Source organism: Eleutherodactylus coqui, chromosome 2 (assembly GCF_035609145.1).
Source record: "Eleutherodactylus coqui strain aEleCoq1 chromosome 2, aEleCoq1.hap1, whole genome shotgun sequence".
Classification (NCBI taxonomy): Eukaryota; Metazoa; Chordata; class Amphibia; order Anura; family Eleutherodactylidae; genus Eleutherodactylus; species Eleutherodactylus coqui.
The window spans coordinates 48439258-48457902 of NC_089838.1; the positions used below are offsets into that span (position 1 = coordinate 48439258).

The 18645-nt window shown below is 49.6% G+C and overlaps 2 protein-coding genes across 5 annotated transcripts in view; both read left to right on the top strand.

The window, feature by feature from the left end:
• The window catches only part of LOC136611312 (protein mono-ADP-ribosyltransferase PARP12-like), a 42857-nt gene extending 31252 nt beyond the window's left edge, over window positions 1-11605 (top strand). For all 4 annotated transcript variants that reach the window (XM_066590811.1, XM_066590812.1, XM_066590815.1 and 1 more), the window contains one exon: window positions 9009-11605. In XM_066590811.1, the coding sequence (XP_066446908.1) occupies window positions 9009-9298 (290 nt within the window). In that variant the 3' untranslated portion in view covers window positions 9299-11605. The remainder of the gene's footprint in view (window positions 1-9008) is intronic.
• A 3133-nt stretch (window positions 11606-14738) lies between these two features.
• ETV6 (ETS variant transcription factor 6) overlaps window positions 14739-18645 on the top strand; it is a 29520-nt gene continuing 25613 nt past the window's right edge. The window contains exon 1 of the mRNA XM_066590818.1: window positions 14739-15049. Within this exon, the coding sequence (XP_066446915.1) occupies window positions 15023-15049 (27 nt within the window). The 5' untranslated portion in view covers window positions 14739-15022. The remainder of the gene's footprint in view (window positions 15050-18645) is intronic.

An 18645-nucleotide genomic window follows, 5' to 3' on the forward strand; every position in this document is an offset into this window, starting at 1 on the left:
GTTCTGTGTACGTGTGTGGTGGGTGGAGATAGTAAAAAATTCATACGCAGCCAGCTACGTTTAACAGCAGTCTTGCGCCAATTTATTTCCTGCCTTCCTGGGAAAAATCACCGCTCTGCTGCACTTCATATAACTGCATTTCTGTGGAACAGATTTCTTATCTGATTGAATATAGTCAGTGGGCCTTTTCTTTTAAAAAAAAGGGAAAAATTCTATGTGGCCTGCAGGCTTGCGCCAATTTATTTCCTGCCTGGGAAATCACTGGTAATACAGCATGCTGAGGGGTAGGGGTAGGCCTAGAGGACGTGGACGTGGCCGAGGACGCGTAGGCCCAAGTGAGGGTGTGGGCACAGGCCGAGCTCCTGATCCAGGTGTATCGCAGCCGACTGCTGCGCGATTAGGAGAGAGGCACGTTTCTGGCGTCCCCACATTCATCGCCCAATTAATGGGTCCACGCGGGAGACCTTTATTAGAAAATGAGCAGTGTGAGCAGGTCCTGTCATGGATGGCAGAAAGTGCTTCGAGCAAGCTATCATCCACCCACAGTTCTGCGCCGTCCAGTGCTGCAAATCCGAATCCTCTGGCTGCTGCTCCTCCTTCCTCCCAGCCTCCTCACTCCACTACAATGACACATGCTCAGGAGCGGGAAGACTCCCAGGAACTGTTCTCGGGCCCCTGCTCAGATTGGGCAGCAGTGGTTCCTCTCCCACCAGAGGAGTTTATCGTCACTGATGCCCAACCATTGGAAAGTTCCCAGGGTCCGGGGGATGAGGCTGGGGACTTCCGGCAACTGTCTCAAGACCTTTCAGTGGGTGAGGAGGACGATGACGATGAGACACAGTTGTCTTGCAGTGAGGTAGTAGTAAGGGCAGTAAGTGCGAGGGAGGAGCGCACAGAGGATTCGGAGGAAGAGCAGCAGGACGATGAGGTGACTAACCCCACCTGGTGTGCAACGCCTACTCAGGACAGGTCTTCAGAGGGGGAGGCAAGGGCAGCAGCAGGGCAGGTTGCAAGAGGCAGTGCGGTGTCCAGGGGTAGAGGCAGGGCCAGACCGAATAATCCACCAAGTGTTTCCCAAAACGCACCCTCGCGCCATGCCACCCTGCAGAGGCCGAGGTGCTCTAAGGTCTGGCAGTTTTTCACTGAGACGCCTGACCGACGAACAGTGGTGTGCAACCTTTGTCGCGCCAAGATCAGCCGGGGAGCCACCACCAACAGCCTCACCACCACCAGCATGCGCAGACATATGATGGCCAAGCACCCCACGAGGTGGGACGAAGGCCGTTCACCGCCTCCGGTTTGCACCGCTGCCTCTCCCCCTGTGCCCCAACCTGCCACTGAGATCCAACCCCCCTCTCAGGACACAGGCACTACCGTCTCCTGGCCTGCACCCACACCCTCACCTCCGCTGTCCTCGGCCCCATCCAGCAATGTCTCGCACCGCACCGTCCAGCCGTCGCTAGCGCAAGTCTTTGAGCGGAAGCGCAAGTACGCCGCCACGCACCCGCACGCTCAAGCGTTAACCGTCCACATAGCGAAATTTATCAGCCTTGAGATGCTGCTGTATAGGGTTGTGGAAACGGAGTCCTTCAAAAGTATGATGGCAGCGGCGGCCCCGCGCTACTCAGTTCCCAGTCGCCACTACTTTTCCCGATGTGCCGTCCCAGCCCTGCACGACCACGTCTCCCGCAACATTGTACGCGCCCTCACCAACGCGGTTACTGCCAAGGTCCACTTAACAACGGACACGTGGACAAGCACAGGCGGGCAGGGCCACTATATCTCCCTGACGGCACATTGGGTGAATTTAGTGGAGGCTGGGACAGAGTCAGAGCCTGGGACCGCTCACGTCCTACCCACCCCCAGAATTGCGGGCCCCAGCTCGGTGGTGGTATCTGCGGCGGTGTATGCTTCCTCCACTAAACCACCCTCCTCCTCCTCCTCCTCCTCCTCCAACGCAACCTCTGTCTCGCAATCAAGATGTGTCAGTAGCAGCAGCGCGTCGCCAGCAGTCGGTGTCGCGCGTCGTGGCAGCACAACGGTGGGCAAGCGTCAGCAGGCCGTGCTGAAACTACTCAGCTTAGGAGATAAGAGGCACACGGCCCACGAACTGCTGCAGGGTCTGACAGAGCAGACCGACCGCTGGCTTGCGCCGCTGAGCCTCCAACCGGGCATGGTCGTGTGTGACAACGGCCGTAACCTGGTGGCGGCTCTGCAGCTCGGCAGCCTCACGCACGTGCCATGCCTGGCCCACGTCTTTAATTTGGTGGTTCAGCGCTTTCTGAAAAGCTACCCACGCTTGTCAGACCTGCTCGTAAAGGTGCGCCGGCTCTGCGCACATTTCCGCAAGTCCCACACGGACGCTGCCACCCTGCGGACCCTGCAACATCGGTTTACTCTGCCAGTGCACCGACTGCTGTGCGACGTGCCCACACGGTGGAACTCTACGCTCCACATGTTGGCCAGGCTCTATGAGCAGCGTAGAGCTATAGTGGAATACCAACTCCAACATGGGCGGCGCAGTGGGAGTCAGCCTCCTCAATTATTTTCAGAAGAGTGGACCTGGTTGGCAGACATCTGCCAGGTCCTTCGAAACTTTGAGCAGTCTACCCAGGTGGTGAGCGGCGATGCTGCAATCATTAGCGTCACCATTCCTCTGCTATGCATCTTGAGAAGTTCCCTGCAAAGCATAAAGGCAGACGCTTTGCGCTCAGAAACAGAGCCGGGGGAAGACAGTATGTCGCTGGATAGTCAGAGCACCCTCCTGTCTATATCTCAGCGCGTTCAGGAGGAGGAGGAGGAGTATGAGGAGGATGAGGAGGAGGGGGAAGAGACAGCTTGGCCCACTGCTGACGGTACCCATGCTGCTTGCCTGTCATCCTTTCAGCGTGTATGGCCTGAGGAGGAGGAGGAGGAGGAGGAGGATCCTGAAAGTGATCTTTCTAGTGAAGACAGCCATGTGTTGCGTACAGGTACCCTGGCACACATGGCTGACTTCATGTTAGGATGCCTTTCTCGTGACCCTCGCGTTACACGCATTCTGGCCACTACGGATTACTGGGTGTACACACTGCTCGACCCACGGTATAAGGAGAACCTTTCCACTCTCATTCCCGAAGAGGAAAGGGGTTCGAGAGTGTTGCTATACCACAGGACCCTGGCGGACAAGCTGATGGTAAAATTCCCATCCGACAGCGCTAGTGGCAGAAGGCGCAGTTCCGAGGGCCAGGTAGCAGGGGAGGTGCGGAGATCGAGCAGCATGTACAGCACAGGCAGTACAACAGTCTTTAAGGCCCTGGACAGCTTTATGGCTCCCCAGCAAGACTGTGTCACCGCTCCCCAGTCAAGGCTGAGTCGGCGGGAGCACTGTAAAAGGATGGTGAGGGAGTACGTAGCCGATCGCACGACCGTCCTCCCTGACGCCTCTGCCACCTACAACTACTGGGTGTCGAAGCTGGACACGTGGCCTGAACTCGCGCTGTATGCCCTGGAGGTGCTTGCTTGTCCTGCGGCTAGCGTCCTGTCAGAGAGGGTGTTTACTGCGGCTGGGGGAATCATCACAGATAAGCGTACCCGCCTGTCAACCGACAGTGCCGACAGGCGTACACTCATCAAGATGAACAAAGCCTGGATTTCCCCAGACTTCTCTTCTCCACCAGCGGACAGCAGCGATACCTAAGCAATACGTAGGCTGCACCCGCGGATGGAAGCATCGTTCTCTCTCACCATCCAAAACGGGGACATTTCTGCTTCATCAATCTGTGTATAATATTCCTCCTCCTCCTGCTCCTCCTCCTGAAACCTCACGTAATGACGCCGAACGGGCAATTTTTCTTAGGGTTGTAATTTTTCAAGGCTCACTCATATAATTTTTCTTAAAAATTTTTATACGTTTTAATGCTCTTAAAAGCGTTGAAACTTTAACTTGAACCAATTTTTCGTTAAACTGGGCTGCCTCCAGGCCTAGTTACCACTTAAGCCACATAAACCAAAGCGATTAATGGGTTTCACCTGCCCTCTTGGTTGGCCAGGGCCAATTTTTCTGATGTACATTAGTACTGTTGATACAGCAATTTTTGTGGGCCCTCGCCTACAGTGTAATCAAAATAATTTTTAGCCCACCTGCATTACAGCTGACGTTACATCCGCTGTGTTGGGCAATGCAATGGGATATTTTTATGTACCGACGGTGGGTTCCAGGGAGCCACCCATGCTTTGGGTCCACAGGGAATTATAAATGCATCCGTTTCCACTTCTAAAGAACCCCAGTCTGACTGGGGCATGCAGTGTGGGCCGAAGCCCACCTGCATTAAGCACGACATTACTACCTCAGCTGTGTTGGGCAATGCAATGGGATATTTTTATGTACCGCCGGTGGGTTCCAGGGAGCCACCCATGCTGTGGGTCCACAGGGAATTATAAATGCATCTGTTTCCACTTCTAAAGAACCCCAGTCTGACTGGGGCATGCAGTGTGGGCCGAAGCCCACCTGCATTAAGCACAACATTACTACCTCAGCTGTGTTGGGCAATGCAATGGGATATTTCTATGTACCGCCGGTGGCTTCCTGGCACCCACCCATGCTGTGGGTCCACAGAGAATTGTAAATGCATCTGTTTCCACTTCTAAAGAACCCCAGTCAGACTGGGGCATGCAGTGTGGGCCGAAGCCCACCTGCATTAAGCACGACATTACTACCTCAGCTGTGTTGGGCAATGCAATGGGATATTTTTATGTACCGCCGGTGGGTTCCAGGGAGCCACCCATGCTGTCGGTCCACAGGGACTTCACAATAGGGAGTTGTACCTGCCTGTGTCTATGAATTAAAAACCGCGGTCTGACTGGGGCATGCAGACACCTTGACAGAATGAATAGTGTGTGGCACATAGGTTCCCCATTGCTATGCCCACGTGTGCAGCTCCTGATGGAGGTGGCACAGGATTGGATTTCTCATTGCTTCTGTACAGCATTGTGGGCTATTGCCCCGCCCCTATTAAGGAGGGTCGCTGCCTAGCCGTGCCAACCCTCTGCAGTGTGTGCCTGCGGTTCCTCGTCATGGCAGACGCACTTATAAATAGACATGAGGGTGGCGTGGCATGAGGGCAGCTGAAGGCTGGGCAGGGACAGTTTGGTGTGCGCTGTGGACACTGGGTAGTGCGTGGGGGTTGGGCAGCATGTAACCCAGGAGAAGTGGCAGCGGAGTGTCATGCAGGCAGTGATTGTGCTTTGTTGGAGGTAGTGTGGTGCTTAGCTAAGGTATCCATTGCTAATTAGGGCTTTTCAGAAGTAAAAGTTGTTGGGGGGGGGGGGCACTCTTGCCGGTATTGTGGCTTAATAGTGGGACCTGTGAACTTGAGATGCAGCCCAACATGTAGCCCCTCGCCTGCCCTATCCGTTGCTGTGTCGTTCCCATCACTTTCTTGAATTGCCCAGATTTTCACACATGAAAACCTTAGCGAGCATCGGCGAAATACAAAAATGCTCAGGTCGCCCATTGACTTCAATGGGGTTCGTTATTCGAAACAAACCCTCGAGCATCGCGATAATTTCGTCCCGAGTAACGAGCACCCGAGCATTTTGGTGCTCGCTCATCTCTAAAAGTAGCATAGCAACCACGTAAAAAGATATTAAAAGCAAAAACTTTCTTGCACACTTTCCCCACTTCATTTAATAAAAAAATGTAAAAAATTAAAACACCACGTGTTTGGTATTGTTGCACCTGTAACAAGCTGTACAATAAATTTGACACAATTTTTATCCCGTAAAGAAAACGCTATTAACCCCTTAAGGACCAGGCATTTTTTGTACCTTAAGGACCAGACACTTTTTAGAGTTTTTACTCATGTAGTGGTTTTACTGCCCTATTTTTTTCCTTTTGCTATTAAAATTATTTTTGCTGCATTTTTTTCTGTGACTTATAGGGCTATTTTTTATATAGCTTTTTTACTGACTTTCCCCCCCCCCCATTTTTTAGTTTTATTGGGGGTAAAAAGCTAAAAAATGATTTTTTTAATATTTCTAGTTTTTTTTAATTGGTATATTTGCACTAAAATAAGGTATGGGAATGGGTTCCTCATTTTGTTTTGGACGTTTTGATATATAATATGTATGGTTTTGAATTATAGGTCGCTTATAGCGACAGTTTTGGTTGGTGTTGGCTTTGAGTTATTTTCTTTCTTAGGGCTTATTCACATGTCCGTATATCGGCCAAGTTTTCACGCCCGGCCAATATACGGTGCCCCTTTCTGCAAGGGGAGGAGGCGGGCTGAGCTGGGAGCAGTGCACTGAGCTCCCGACCCCTCTCCCCCCTTTGCCACTATTTGTAATGGGAGGGAGCGGGATGGAACTTAGCTCCGCCCCGGCCCTCCCATTGTAAGCAGTGGCGAGGGGCGAGAGGTCAGTGCACTGCTCCTGGCCTGCCTCCTCCCCCTGCAGAAAGGGACACCGTGTATCGGCTGGGCGTAAAAACCTGGCCGATATACGGGCATGTGAATAAGCCCTTATGTATATATTGTTATTTTATTCTGTAATTTTGTTTTACTTGTGTATATAATTAAGTTTTTTACTATCTATATCCCCCATGACGTCATACAAAACCTATGGGGGACATTGTTTTGTTTTTTTTAATTTGACATTTTTCCGCTGTAGCTGGTGCATTCATAGGAGCCCCAGTTAAAGGGAGAAGCATCCCCTGTAGTGACATTAGTTACTGGAAGAGCTGATCAGGGTCCAGTACGTCCCTGCAGCTCTTCTATAGCGGGGCTCCCGTAGTGGAAGTTACACTTTCACTTTTTAGTACACAGTGCTCATTGAGCGCTGTGTACTTCGGGAAGGAGAACGCAGAAAGGGTTAAGATTTCTCCTGCCTTCTCCTCTGGGTTATCAGCTGTGACTAACAGCTGACAACCCGTCCTTCCTCTGATTAATTACAGAAGCAGGAGGCTTTGATTAATTTTAAATGTGGCTGGGCTTAAGGGTGCCCACCCACTGGCGTTTTTTTTCACTGCAAAATTCGCAGGTTTTTTTTTTCTGCAGGGGGTCTATGGGACTTGTAATGTAAAAATCGCGATCGCGCAAAATCGCGATTTACCGCGATATCGCGATTTTGCGCGATCGCGATTTTAGCTTTGCATGTCCCATAGCCCAAAGACCCCTGCAGAAAAAAAAAAACGCTGCGAATTTCGCAGTAAAAAAACGCTAGTGGGTGGGCACCCTAAGGCTGCATTCACATGAATGTATATCGGCTTGGTTTTCACGCCGAGCCGATATACGTCGTTCTCATCTGCAGGGGGAGGGAGGATGGAAGAGCCAGGAGCAGGAACTGAGCTCCCGCCCCCTCTCTGCCTCCTCTCCGCCCCTCTGCACTATTTGCAATGGGGAGAGGCGGGACAAGGGTGGGGCTAATTCTCGGGACTTAGCCCCACCCCGCCTCCTTTCATTGCAAATAGTGCAGAGGGGCGGAGAGGAGGCAGAGAGGGGGCGGGAGCTCAGTTCCTGCTCCTGGCTCTTCCATCCTCCCCCCCCCCCTGCAGATGAGGACGACGTATATCGGCTCGGCGTGAAAACCGAGCCGATATACGTTCATGTGAATGCAGCCTAAAGCCCAGGAGCCGTATATTTACAGTGCCTGGTCCTAAACGGGTTAAAATAAAAAAAAAAGAAAAAGCCAAAATTCATTACACCTCCAAAAAATTGCAACACAGGCTGCCAGCAATAAAAGTGATCAAGAAAGCTACCACAAACGTACGTCTCGCAAAAAAAGCCCTCACAGAGCTCAGTCCATGGAAAAATAAAAACGTTGTGGGACTTTGAATGCAACGATGAAAAAAAATACATATTTAAAAAAAAAAAAGGTTTTTTTGTTGTGCAAAAGTGGAAAAAGCTAAAAATACTATAGAATTTTGATATTGTCATAATCGTACCGACCTGCAGAAAAACATTTATCACATCATTTATTCTGCATGATTAACGCTGTAAATAAAAACGAAAACAATGGCAGAATTTATGTGTTTTTCTCCCTGTCCTCCAAAAAAATTAATAAAAGTTCTACAATACATTTTATGTACCCAAAACTGATACTAATAAAAAAACTAGACCTCATTACGCAAAGAACGAGCCTCGTACGGCTATGTTGATGGAAAAGTAAAAAAGTTATGGCTTTCGAAAAGTGGAGATGAAAATCCCCTAAAGATCTTTGCATCCTTAAAACCCAAATAGGCCGTCACTAAGGCCTCATGTCCACGGGGAAAAGAACAATTAAAATCTGCAGCGGATCACCCGCATGCGGATCCGCGCCCCATTGGAATGCATTGACCACCCAAGGGTGGATAAATACCTGCGGATGGTCAATAAAAGTGAATTAAAAAATTTCTGGAACATGAAAAAAAATGGACATGCTCCATTTAGGTGCGGGTCTCCCGCGGGGACGGCTCCCGCAGGCTTCTATTGAAGCCTATGGAAGCCGTCCGGATCCGCAGGAGACCCGCGCCTGAATTAAACTCACCTGCTCCAGGTGATGCAGATCTTCCTTCCTTCGCGGCAGGATCTTCTTTCTTCGGCCTGGCGGATGTGCACGGCGCATGGGCGCGGCACGCAGCTGGCGTGCTGAGCACATCCGCCAGGCCGAAGAAAGAAGACCCGGCCGCGAAGAAGGGAAGACACGCACGGCAAGCAGCAGGTGAGTTTATTCTTCTTTTCAGCGCTCATGTCCGCGGGGCAGGAGGGACCCGCTATGGATTCTGCATGGAGAATCCGTAGCGGGCCTGATTTTCCACGTGGACATGAGGCCTAAGGGGTTAAGCATGTGATACATTGCATCCGCACACACAACACTGCAGGTTAGTAACAGGCTGCAGTTATGATACATATTTCAGCAAGCTGTGAATCCCTGGCAGTTCTACAACTACAACTCTCAGCATGGCCTGACATCCTCGCGTTCGATCAGATTTAGCATTTCACTGTAGATTTTGCTAACGATTGGCTTGTAACCTGTCGCTATTCTCTCCACAGGAAGTTACTTTGCCCGAGACGCCTCGTACTCCCATAACTACTGCACACCGACACCTAGTGGGACACGGATGATGTTCGTAGCTCGCGTTCTGGTGGGAGATTATGTGGTGGGAAACACCCAAATGAAGCGCCCGCCGCAGCGACCCGGCAGCAGCACGCGGTTCTACGACTCCTGTGTGGATGATGTCTTCCATCCCTCCATCTTTGTGGTGTTTGAGAAGCATCAGATCTACCCAGAGTATCTCCTGGAATACGAGGAAGAACAGAAGAAATCCTGCATTATCTGCTGAGGCGCCAAACATAGAATGAACCGTAATATGAGGAGGAGCGAATCTGAAAATTACTGCGATTGTTAAAAAAAAAGAATGATTCAATAGTTTCCATATAGGAGAATATGACGATCACAGCCCACCTAGAATAGACATTAAGAAAGTGTGATACATCGTCTGGTTCAGACCAGTCCAGGCGCTGCTGCTCTCGGTGCATTGCATCTTGGTAGAGTGTTTTGTGTGCCTGGTAAAAACATTACGCCTGGGTTCACACGGGGCGGATTTGCTGCGGTTCTGCTGCGGTTTGTCGTTGCATATCCGCACTGCAGCCAAACCGCTGCGTTTGCAGTGCAATGCAGTGCAAATGTGTTTGGGCAAAAAGCTGTTCTCACAGGACGGATTTTTTTTCGCACTGCTGCAGTGCGGAAATGCAGCTGCGGTGCGGTTTTTCAAGACGCAGCATGTCAATTCTTTTGACTTTTCCGCAGCGCTTTTTTGTCCATAGACCTCTATGGATGCAGCAAAGTCCGCTGCAAAAGTAAAAAAGCGCTGCGGAAAAAAACACTTGCGGGATTTTCCGCACGGAAAATACGCAAGACAAAAATAACCTTTGAAGCGGTTTTGCCGCAGAAGCAGTTTTTCTATGGCAAAACTGCAACGGAAAAAAAGCAGCAAAAACCGCAACAAATCCGCCCCATGTGAACCCAGCCTCAATCTTCCAAAATGCATGACATCAGAGCATGTTATTCTAGTACTGAGCCACCAGGGCGCAGCAAGGAGACATATTAGTATAGAACCAGGAGAGCAGCATATTGTTGAATGCAGCTCTGAATTTTGGGGCACATTTACTGAAACCCGTGCTTCTGAAGTGGGTCTTACTGCAATGCCAGCTGGAGTAAGAGGCAACAAATGTAATAGGTGATGCCTATTTATACATTTGTTGCATCTCCATGTCAGAAAGTCAAATTTGCATTATAATTTAGGAGAGTTTTTAAAGAGGTTATCCAATTGTAAACTACTGATTGCCTATTTTATATCCTATATGATAGGCCATCAGCAAGATAGGCCATTGATAACAGATCAGCAGGGATCTGCCACCCAGGAACGATCAGCTGTTTGCTGGCCAGTGTGTTAATACAGTGAGCTGTTTCTGCAGGAAGCAGACAGCTTCGTTCTCACTGCAGTGACCAGGCTTTGTATCACAGGCCAAGTTCTAATTCACTTTAATGCGAGCTAGGCCTGCAATACCAAGCCTGACCACTGCATTGAGACTGGAGCTGTCTGCTTCCTGCAGAAATCAGCTTAGTACACAAGCACAGCGAACAGCTGATTGGCAGTTGCTTCCTGGCAACAGACCCCTATCAATCTACTATTGATGACCTATCCTAATGATAGGCCATTAATAGTTTACAACTGGACAACCCATTTTAGAAATGTTAGAGGGTGTCAGAAAAGAGCAACAAGTTGCAAATGTGTGTGCAATTATAGCTTAAGCAAAAATAAGCACATTTCTTACACTAGATTTCCAGCTAAGCTGCTCATAAAGTCCCCTTTATGTGTATTTAGCCTCTATACTGGAGATTTGGGTTTGGAGGAGAGTAACGTCCTTCACCCCTAACTAATGCTCAGGTCGGATTGTGCCTTTCGCTGCTGGTCTGTAATGGTGGGGATTATCCCTAGGCAGACTGGAGGCGAGGATTAGTGAGGTCATCACGCGGGTGTGGTGACATCATTTCATTTGGATGTACTGCTGGGCCCCTTTATCCACATGGGGTGGTAGATGGGGCCGATAGGCCAGCGGGCTCCAGGCGGCCCCTGGTAACACTGCACAGCAATGGCGCTTCCACTGGATGGAAGGTCTTCTGGACGATATTCCGTCCTGCTCTCGTATATCTGGACTCAGGTCCGTCTTGTGTGATTATAACCCTCCTGCCCCCTGCGGGTCACCTGACAGGAAGCCGAACAGGAGGGCGAAAAATTGAATATTTGCAAGAAATCTGAATTTTCTGTAGACTTATTGAAGATTTGATGTGAATCAATAATTTCTGTAACAATCAGATTCTTGAAGGGATTCTCCACGATGGGTGGGTGTGTCAACCGAGGATATGACTTCTGCCAGGACAAACCCGTACTAGGGTGCAGCCCACACCAGAGGTGACAACAGTGGAGAGTCTCTTCTTTTACTCTGTTCAATGGTTAGGCTCACCCCAGTTTTACTGAACCCCTGTAGCCAATGTTCACCCCGTTCATACCTGTAACCCTTTTGTAGTTGGACAACGGTAGTCTTGAAAAAATACTGTGTTTCAAGAAATAAAGAGAAGCATCAGATTTAAAGGTGAACTCCACCGCTGATAACTAATTCCTATTACTCGTGTTACCTGTATTGCTGTCTCCAATGTGATTAGACATTCATGAGTTCTGCACACCATATACTATAATAACAATTATTCATCTATTACTGCTGACAACCAGCTTGTGTATCATGTCTGAGAGGTAGTCACAGCCCCGCCCCATCTAACTACCATACACCAGCCTGTATATTATGTCTGAGAGGTAGTCACAGCCCGCCCCCATCTATTACTGCCAACAACCAGCCTGTATACGGTATTATGTCTGAGAGGTAGTCAGTGCTGGTATTGTTGTACCTTGTCGACACCGGAAGCTAGGGGCAGACGTGTCTTTGGTGGGGGTAACGCCCCCTATCAAGCCCCTAGCTTCCCATTGGCTGTCCTGTTCCCCCAGCTGTTCAGTTCCCACACTTCATTTCCAGAGTTAATTGCGGCAGCAGCGGACCACAATGGCTGAGACCCAGGAATGGCAAGGAGCTGCGAGCCGGACATCCATCCAGCCATTGGCAGCACAGAGGAGGACAGCCCTCCAGCGGCAGAGGCACTGTGACAGCAGTGCCAGCAACAGAAAGTCGCTCCTCTGTAAATCCCGCTCAGGTTAGGGAGGGTCGGCGCTTTGTACCACTCTGCTACTGAGTAGGCTGGAAAGCCTGTAGGACCGCCGATGCCTTGCCGTGCCTCCTCGTCCTCTTTCGCCGCTAATCTCACGTACTGCCTGCTGTTCTGCGGCTCCCTTGCATGGCTGCCTCCTCCTGTGGCGCTCAGCTGTGGAGCGCCTCGCACTGAAGGCGCTGCTCCAGTCCCATTGCCCTCCACGGGTGTGCTGATCATGAGCTTTCCTGCAGAACACAGCCCCATCAGCAGCTGCAGCCAAATTGTGGGCATCACTTGTGGGCGTTTATCTTGTCTACACTCATTCTTCATCCTGGAGACAAGATACAACAATACCATCAGGGCTCCGCCCCCATCTATTACTGCTGACAACCATCCTGTATATAGTGTCTGAGATGTAGTCAGAGCCCCACCCCATCTATTACTACTGACAATCAGCCTGTATATCCTGGCTGAGAGGTAGTCACAGCCCCGCCCCCATCTATTACTACTGACAACCAGCCTGTGTATCCTGTCTGAGAGGTAGTCACAGTCCCACCCCCATCTATTACTGCTAACAACCACCAGCCTGTATATCATGTCTGTGAGGTAGACACTGCCCTGCCCCCTGCTGATGACATCACTAAGTGTCACATAACATTGATGGAGAAGGTAGAAGGTTATATGTATATGAGGATTATATCCACTAATCACAAAACATCTTCTTGGGATAATCACAATATTAAGAAAGGAAACATTGTTCATTATTTTGCAGTGATCTTGATGATTGGCAGTCAGTCCGGGCTCCATGATGTCATACTGTTATCGCCCACTCTATGATGTCACACTGTCTTCCTCCACTGCAGATGTCACATCATCTTGTTCACCCCCAATCTCAGAAACATTTCCAATTCCAGGATATCACTCCCCCCCTGTCTCTTTCCTGTCATATTCTCCTAGATGTCACCTCCCCCATCTCTTCCTCCCCATGAAGTCTCCTTCCTTATTTCCCCCTTCTTATGTCTTCCACAATCTCAGCTTTTTTCTCGCCTTCCTCCCCAGATGTCACCTTCCTTCCCGTCTCTTCCTTTCTCCACATTTCAAACTTCTTTACCTTCCTCCTTCCCATATGTCACCTTCCTTGTTCCCCCCCAGGATGTACCTCCCCCCTCTCCAATTCTCCCTCTCCTGGACGTCGCCCTGCTTTCCTCATTCTGTACAGTGATTAATGTTCCTATAACTCCCCTCCCCCCCTCTCTGCCGCTCCCCTCCTCCAGTCTCTGCCCTTCCCCCTCCTCCAATCTCTTCCCCTCCCGTCCTTCTTCCTCATTTCCCATGTCTCTCTGACATTTCCGGGTAGATCCTCTTAAAGGGCCCGCGTTCTCTTCCTCCTGTTTCTCAGCTGTGGCCGTTGTGTGCAGCCTGTCGGGACCTCTTTTTGTCTTCCCTCTTCCCTCCTGCCCCCCGCAGCACCCCCTGCCGACATATTGTTCCTTCTAGAGGACCACGGAAAGTTACTGCGCCGACGCCTAAAGGGTTAAGCATCTACTTCTTGCACAACATTGTATCATCTGCGGCAGCAACGACCCTGCAGCCCCCAATTAACCCTGCTGTCACCCCCTCCTGTGACCTCTCTGCAGCCCCCACATTCACCCTGCAGTCACCCCCTCCTGTGACCACCCTGCAGCCCCCCCATTCACCCTGCAGTCACTCCCTCCTGTGACCACGCTGCAGCCCCCCCATTCACCCTGCGGTCACCCCCTCCTGTGACTTCCCTGCAGCCCCTCATTCACCCTGCTGTCACCCCCTTATGTGACTTTCCTGCAACCCCCATTCACCCCGCTGTCACCCCCTCCTGTGACTTCCCTGCAGCCCCCCTATTCACCCCGCTGTCACCCCCTCCTGTGACTTCCCTGCAGCCCCCCCATTCACCCCGCTGTCACCCCGTCCTGTGACTTCCCTGCAGCCCCCCTATTCACCCTGCTATCACCCCCTCCTTTGACTTCTCTGCAGCTCCCCATTCACCCTGCTGTCACCCCGTCCTGAACACCCCCCCCCCTCGTATACCCCCATTCACCCTGCTGTCACCCCTCATGTGACCACTGTGCAGCCACCCTTCACCCTACTGTCACTCCCTCCTGTGACTCCCTGCAGCCCCCCATTCACCCTGCTGTCACCCCCCCTGCAGCCACTCATTCACCCTGCTGTCACCCCCTCCTTTGACCTCCCTGCAGCCCCCCACTCACCCTGCTGTCACCCCCTCATATGACTTCCCTGAACCCCCGCACCCAATCCAATTCACTCTGCTGTGATCCCCCTGCAGCCCCCCATTCACCCTGCTGTCATCCTCTCCTAACACTGGGTTCATCCTACTTCCTCTTTGCACTTCCTGTGTGCTCCCACCTTCCTCCACTCCTTGTCTCAGTCTATCCCAGCTTCCCCTCCCCCAGCACTCCTTCCTCCCCTCCCCCTTCCCCTGTGTCTGGCACTTCCCTGTCTGTGTTTCCTGGTGCTCCTGTCCCTTTAAGAGGCAGAGCTGCTTGCTGGGAATCCGCGTCAGTTTCAGGACTTGCACTCTGAGATCAATGAGGAGGCAGGAGGGGGCGCTCACTTCTGCTTCACTTCTCTCTTCCAGGAAGGAAAACAGAAATCCAGAAACACAAGAAGCAGGAGCCCGGCGGGACCCCCACCCCAACTCCTGGGGGGCAATGTGCTAACTTGTCAGAGGGGGGTGATGGCACCCGGGCTGTGTCCCCCCTGAGGACGGCCAGCAGCTGGTGGCCGGGGGCTCTCCTCATTCCTGGCCATGTCTTCTGTACAGTTTTGTATTAAGGTAAGTGCCCGCTGCCCCTGCGTGCCAGTTTGGGGGTCCTCCTCCTGCACATGGTTGGGGTGGGGGGCATTCGCTGTACATCGCTCCGTCTGTGAGGCTGGAACTTCTGGGAAACACAAACTAATCGTTAGTATGATACTATGGTGTGTGCCGTATCCATGGCGATATCCGTGTGCGCAAAATATGACTTTTTGTTTCCCACGTAGGAAAGCGCTGAATGCAAAGATAGCTAATAAATCGCATTCTGCGACATTATTTATTTCACGTAACGTAAAGAAGGCGTTATGTAATGTAAAAAAAAAGCGTCACACATAGATATTCGGGGGCACCTGTTGGCTCCTTGATCAAAAATTGTGCTGCAGTGTTTTGTTTTTTTCCGGGGGGGGGTGGAGGATTATAAGGCATTTCCGTATTGTTATAGTTATTCTACGTATCAATGTGTTGCCCTCCAAAATTGCGCAAATGCTGCAGATGAAATAAAAATGGTGTGAAATCTGCCAATGTGCTGTGATGGATCGGGCGAGCAAGACGTGTGTGAAGTGTTGGCGCATTCACACGGTCGAGTGCGAATGACGAGATCGGACCTACTTCCCATTCTATTTAACAGCAATTTTTTTTGGGGGGGGGGGACGGGGGGAATGGTGTGCGTGTTTGCATAAAAAAGGATTGCGTTTATGTACATCCGATTTTTTCACGCGCATGCAAAAAATTGCAAGTGGGTAAAATGGTCAAAATCGCAAAGCACTCGCCAAATCGCATCTGCTATGTGAGTGCGATGCAGGTTTTTTTTTTTGGTCCCATAGGAATTAATGGACAATTCTTAAGAGAGAATCGCGCAAAAAATCGGACACGAGTGCTGCTGCAAGATAGACAAATCACAGCATGTGCTATTTTCCCATGAGTGTTTCCAATGGGTGAGAAAAAAATCGCATCGCACTCGCGTGTACATACGGGTTTAATACGACTGCGATTTTACATTTTTCCTATTAATAATCGCATGTTCAGCGATGTAACGCAATTTTAATTATTTTCTTGCAACACGCATCACAATTTCACAAGCGCGATATCAGTCTGAGTTTTACGGACCGATATCACGCTCGCCCGTGTGAATGTTTCCTTAGGCTGGATTCACATAGGTAATTTTTCACACGTAAGTTCCATCCGATAGTGATCAGGCGCTCGCACCTGAAAAAGGCCTATATATATATTTTTTTTTAATCTGTATTTACAAAATTGCCACATGTCCTATTTTTGGGTGATTCCTCGCAAAAATCGGCCATTACAATGGGTTCATTAAAAAAATTGCATGGCCCTTGAATGTCATGTGATTTGCATGGGAGTGTGGTGTGATTATATATATATATATTTTTTTTTTCCTGCCATTGAAACTATTAGAAGTAGTTGCATTTTTTAAAATTTTCACGCACATAAAAAAGTGCGTGAAAGTCATAAGCGCGTAGATGTGGTGCTTTTTGTAAGAAAAATCACTGTGAAAACGTATTGCGCTGACATCTAAAATCGCAATATCTGCCCAAGATTGGGCCACTTTTTACATGCAGCAAATATCGTTCATCGTTGCATTGTGCGAATTTCGCCAAAGATCGTTCAGTGTAAACGCGGCCAACGATTAAATGTTAAACAATAATTTGTTTTGCTTCTTGTCTGCCATTCACTTTAGGGCGCCTTCTCCTATGCAAGAAAATCGCACGTTTTTGGAGCGAGGAAAGAGTGAGTGAAAACGCGGTATTATGAAAACAATGATTTTCAATGGTTTCATTTCCATTACCAACGTTTTCACTCATGCAGTGTGGCACAAAAAGAATTGCGCCATGCTCTATCTTTCTGTGTTTTTTTTTTTTTTTTTTTTATCTCCCATGTTTCTCTATGGAACCTCCTTTTTATTGCATCGCAAAACATGAATTTCCTTTTTTTTTCTCGTCTGATCAGTTTTTAACATTAGAAACTCCTATAGACTTTTGCGCGGTCGGGAGCGATGCGGGATTATACTCCGGAAAAAGCATCGCTCATGAATCGCGGGAACAAAGATGCGATTTTGCTGCGATCGCCAGTGTGAAGGAGCTCTTCTTCAGGGGTAAGAATAAGCGCTCGCTCGTTGTTGTGTGTGAATGTGCGACTGAACAATATGCAAATGCAATTCCGAACAAAACTGCGAATGATAAATCGCTCTGGGTAAAAAGAAGCCTTTCTCAGACCGATATTGCGCTCGCACGGCTGAATCCGATCTTATCACTTTATGTTGATTTTGTTGTGTTTGTTTGTTTGTTTGTTTATATTTGTTTGTTTTTGTTTCCTCTTTTTTTTGTTGTTTATTGGTTGCGCCCCCCCCCCCCCCCCCCAGTCATTGTAGAACATCGGGCACTGTCACATGGGGAGCAGAAAAGATCTGTAACGAATAATTAGAGCATGTGATGTACTTGCTGCCATTGTCTGCCCGCCCATTGGGTGTTACTGCTGGATCCAATGGGTGGAGTTCCCCTTTAAAAAAAAATAAAAAAAGGCTGCTTTCTTCCAAACACAGCGCCACCCTGGTTCTTTGGTTGTGCCTGGTATTGCAGTTCAGCTCCCATTCACTTCAATGGAGCTGAGCTGCAGTACCATAAAGAACCCTATGGGCAAGGGTGGCGCTGTGTTTGGAAGACAGCAGCCATGTTTTTCTAACCCTGGATAACCCCTTTAAATTGCACCTTTGACACTCTTTGATTATCCGCCCCTACAGGGTGTTGGGTATCCAGATGCACATGGCCGCCTCTATTTTGTGGTAGGAGTTAGTATTAGAACTGACGCGCTTCAAGCCTTCATTGACACAGGTTGGCTTTAAAGGGGATGTCCGGGGTTAAAAAGATACACTGACTGCTTTCTTCCAAACACAGCGCCATCTTTGTCTGTGGGTTGTAACTGGTATTGCAGTTCAACTCCCATTTACTTCAATGGAGCTGAGCTGCAATACCAGACACAACCCTATGGACAAGGGTGGCGCTGTGTTAGGAGGAAAGCAGCCATGTTTTTCTAACCCTGGACCACCCCTTAATATCACCTTTAGGGCGCCTACCCACTTGCATTGCCGATTTTCGCGCGTGAAAAACGCGGCGTTTTCGCACGTTTTCTGCGCGTTTTTTGCAGCCCTCCATTGACAATCATGGGTGCATTAAGAGAAAAATAAGGACACATATGCAACTGACAGTTCCTATGTGAAAAAACCCCACGAAACGGAAAAAAAACCCAGATAGACAAGAACACATTCTATACTAATTGCTCTTGAGAAAAAACGCAAAACATCGCAGGAAAAAAAATCGCCAGTGGGTAGGCGCCCTTATTCTCCAGTGTGATTCTGTTAGGGCCGCTGTTCCTTTGACTCTTGTTATTTTCTAACCATGTCTTGGCACTATGAGAGACCTGAATTCCATTCTTTGCGGAGCTCCAGGAGATTCGTTTGCACCAACTTGTTGATGGTTTCCAGGTGAAAACTGAATAAAACCTCTAATACCGTTCATAGATTCTAAATTCATCACTCGGCACTTCAGAGCTGCAATCCGAATAATTAACCTCTATTCATATCTGCATTATGCCTTCTGTTC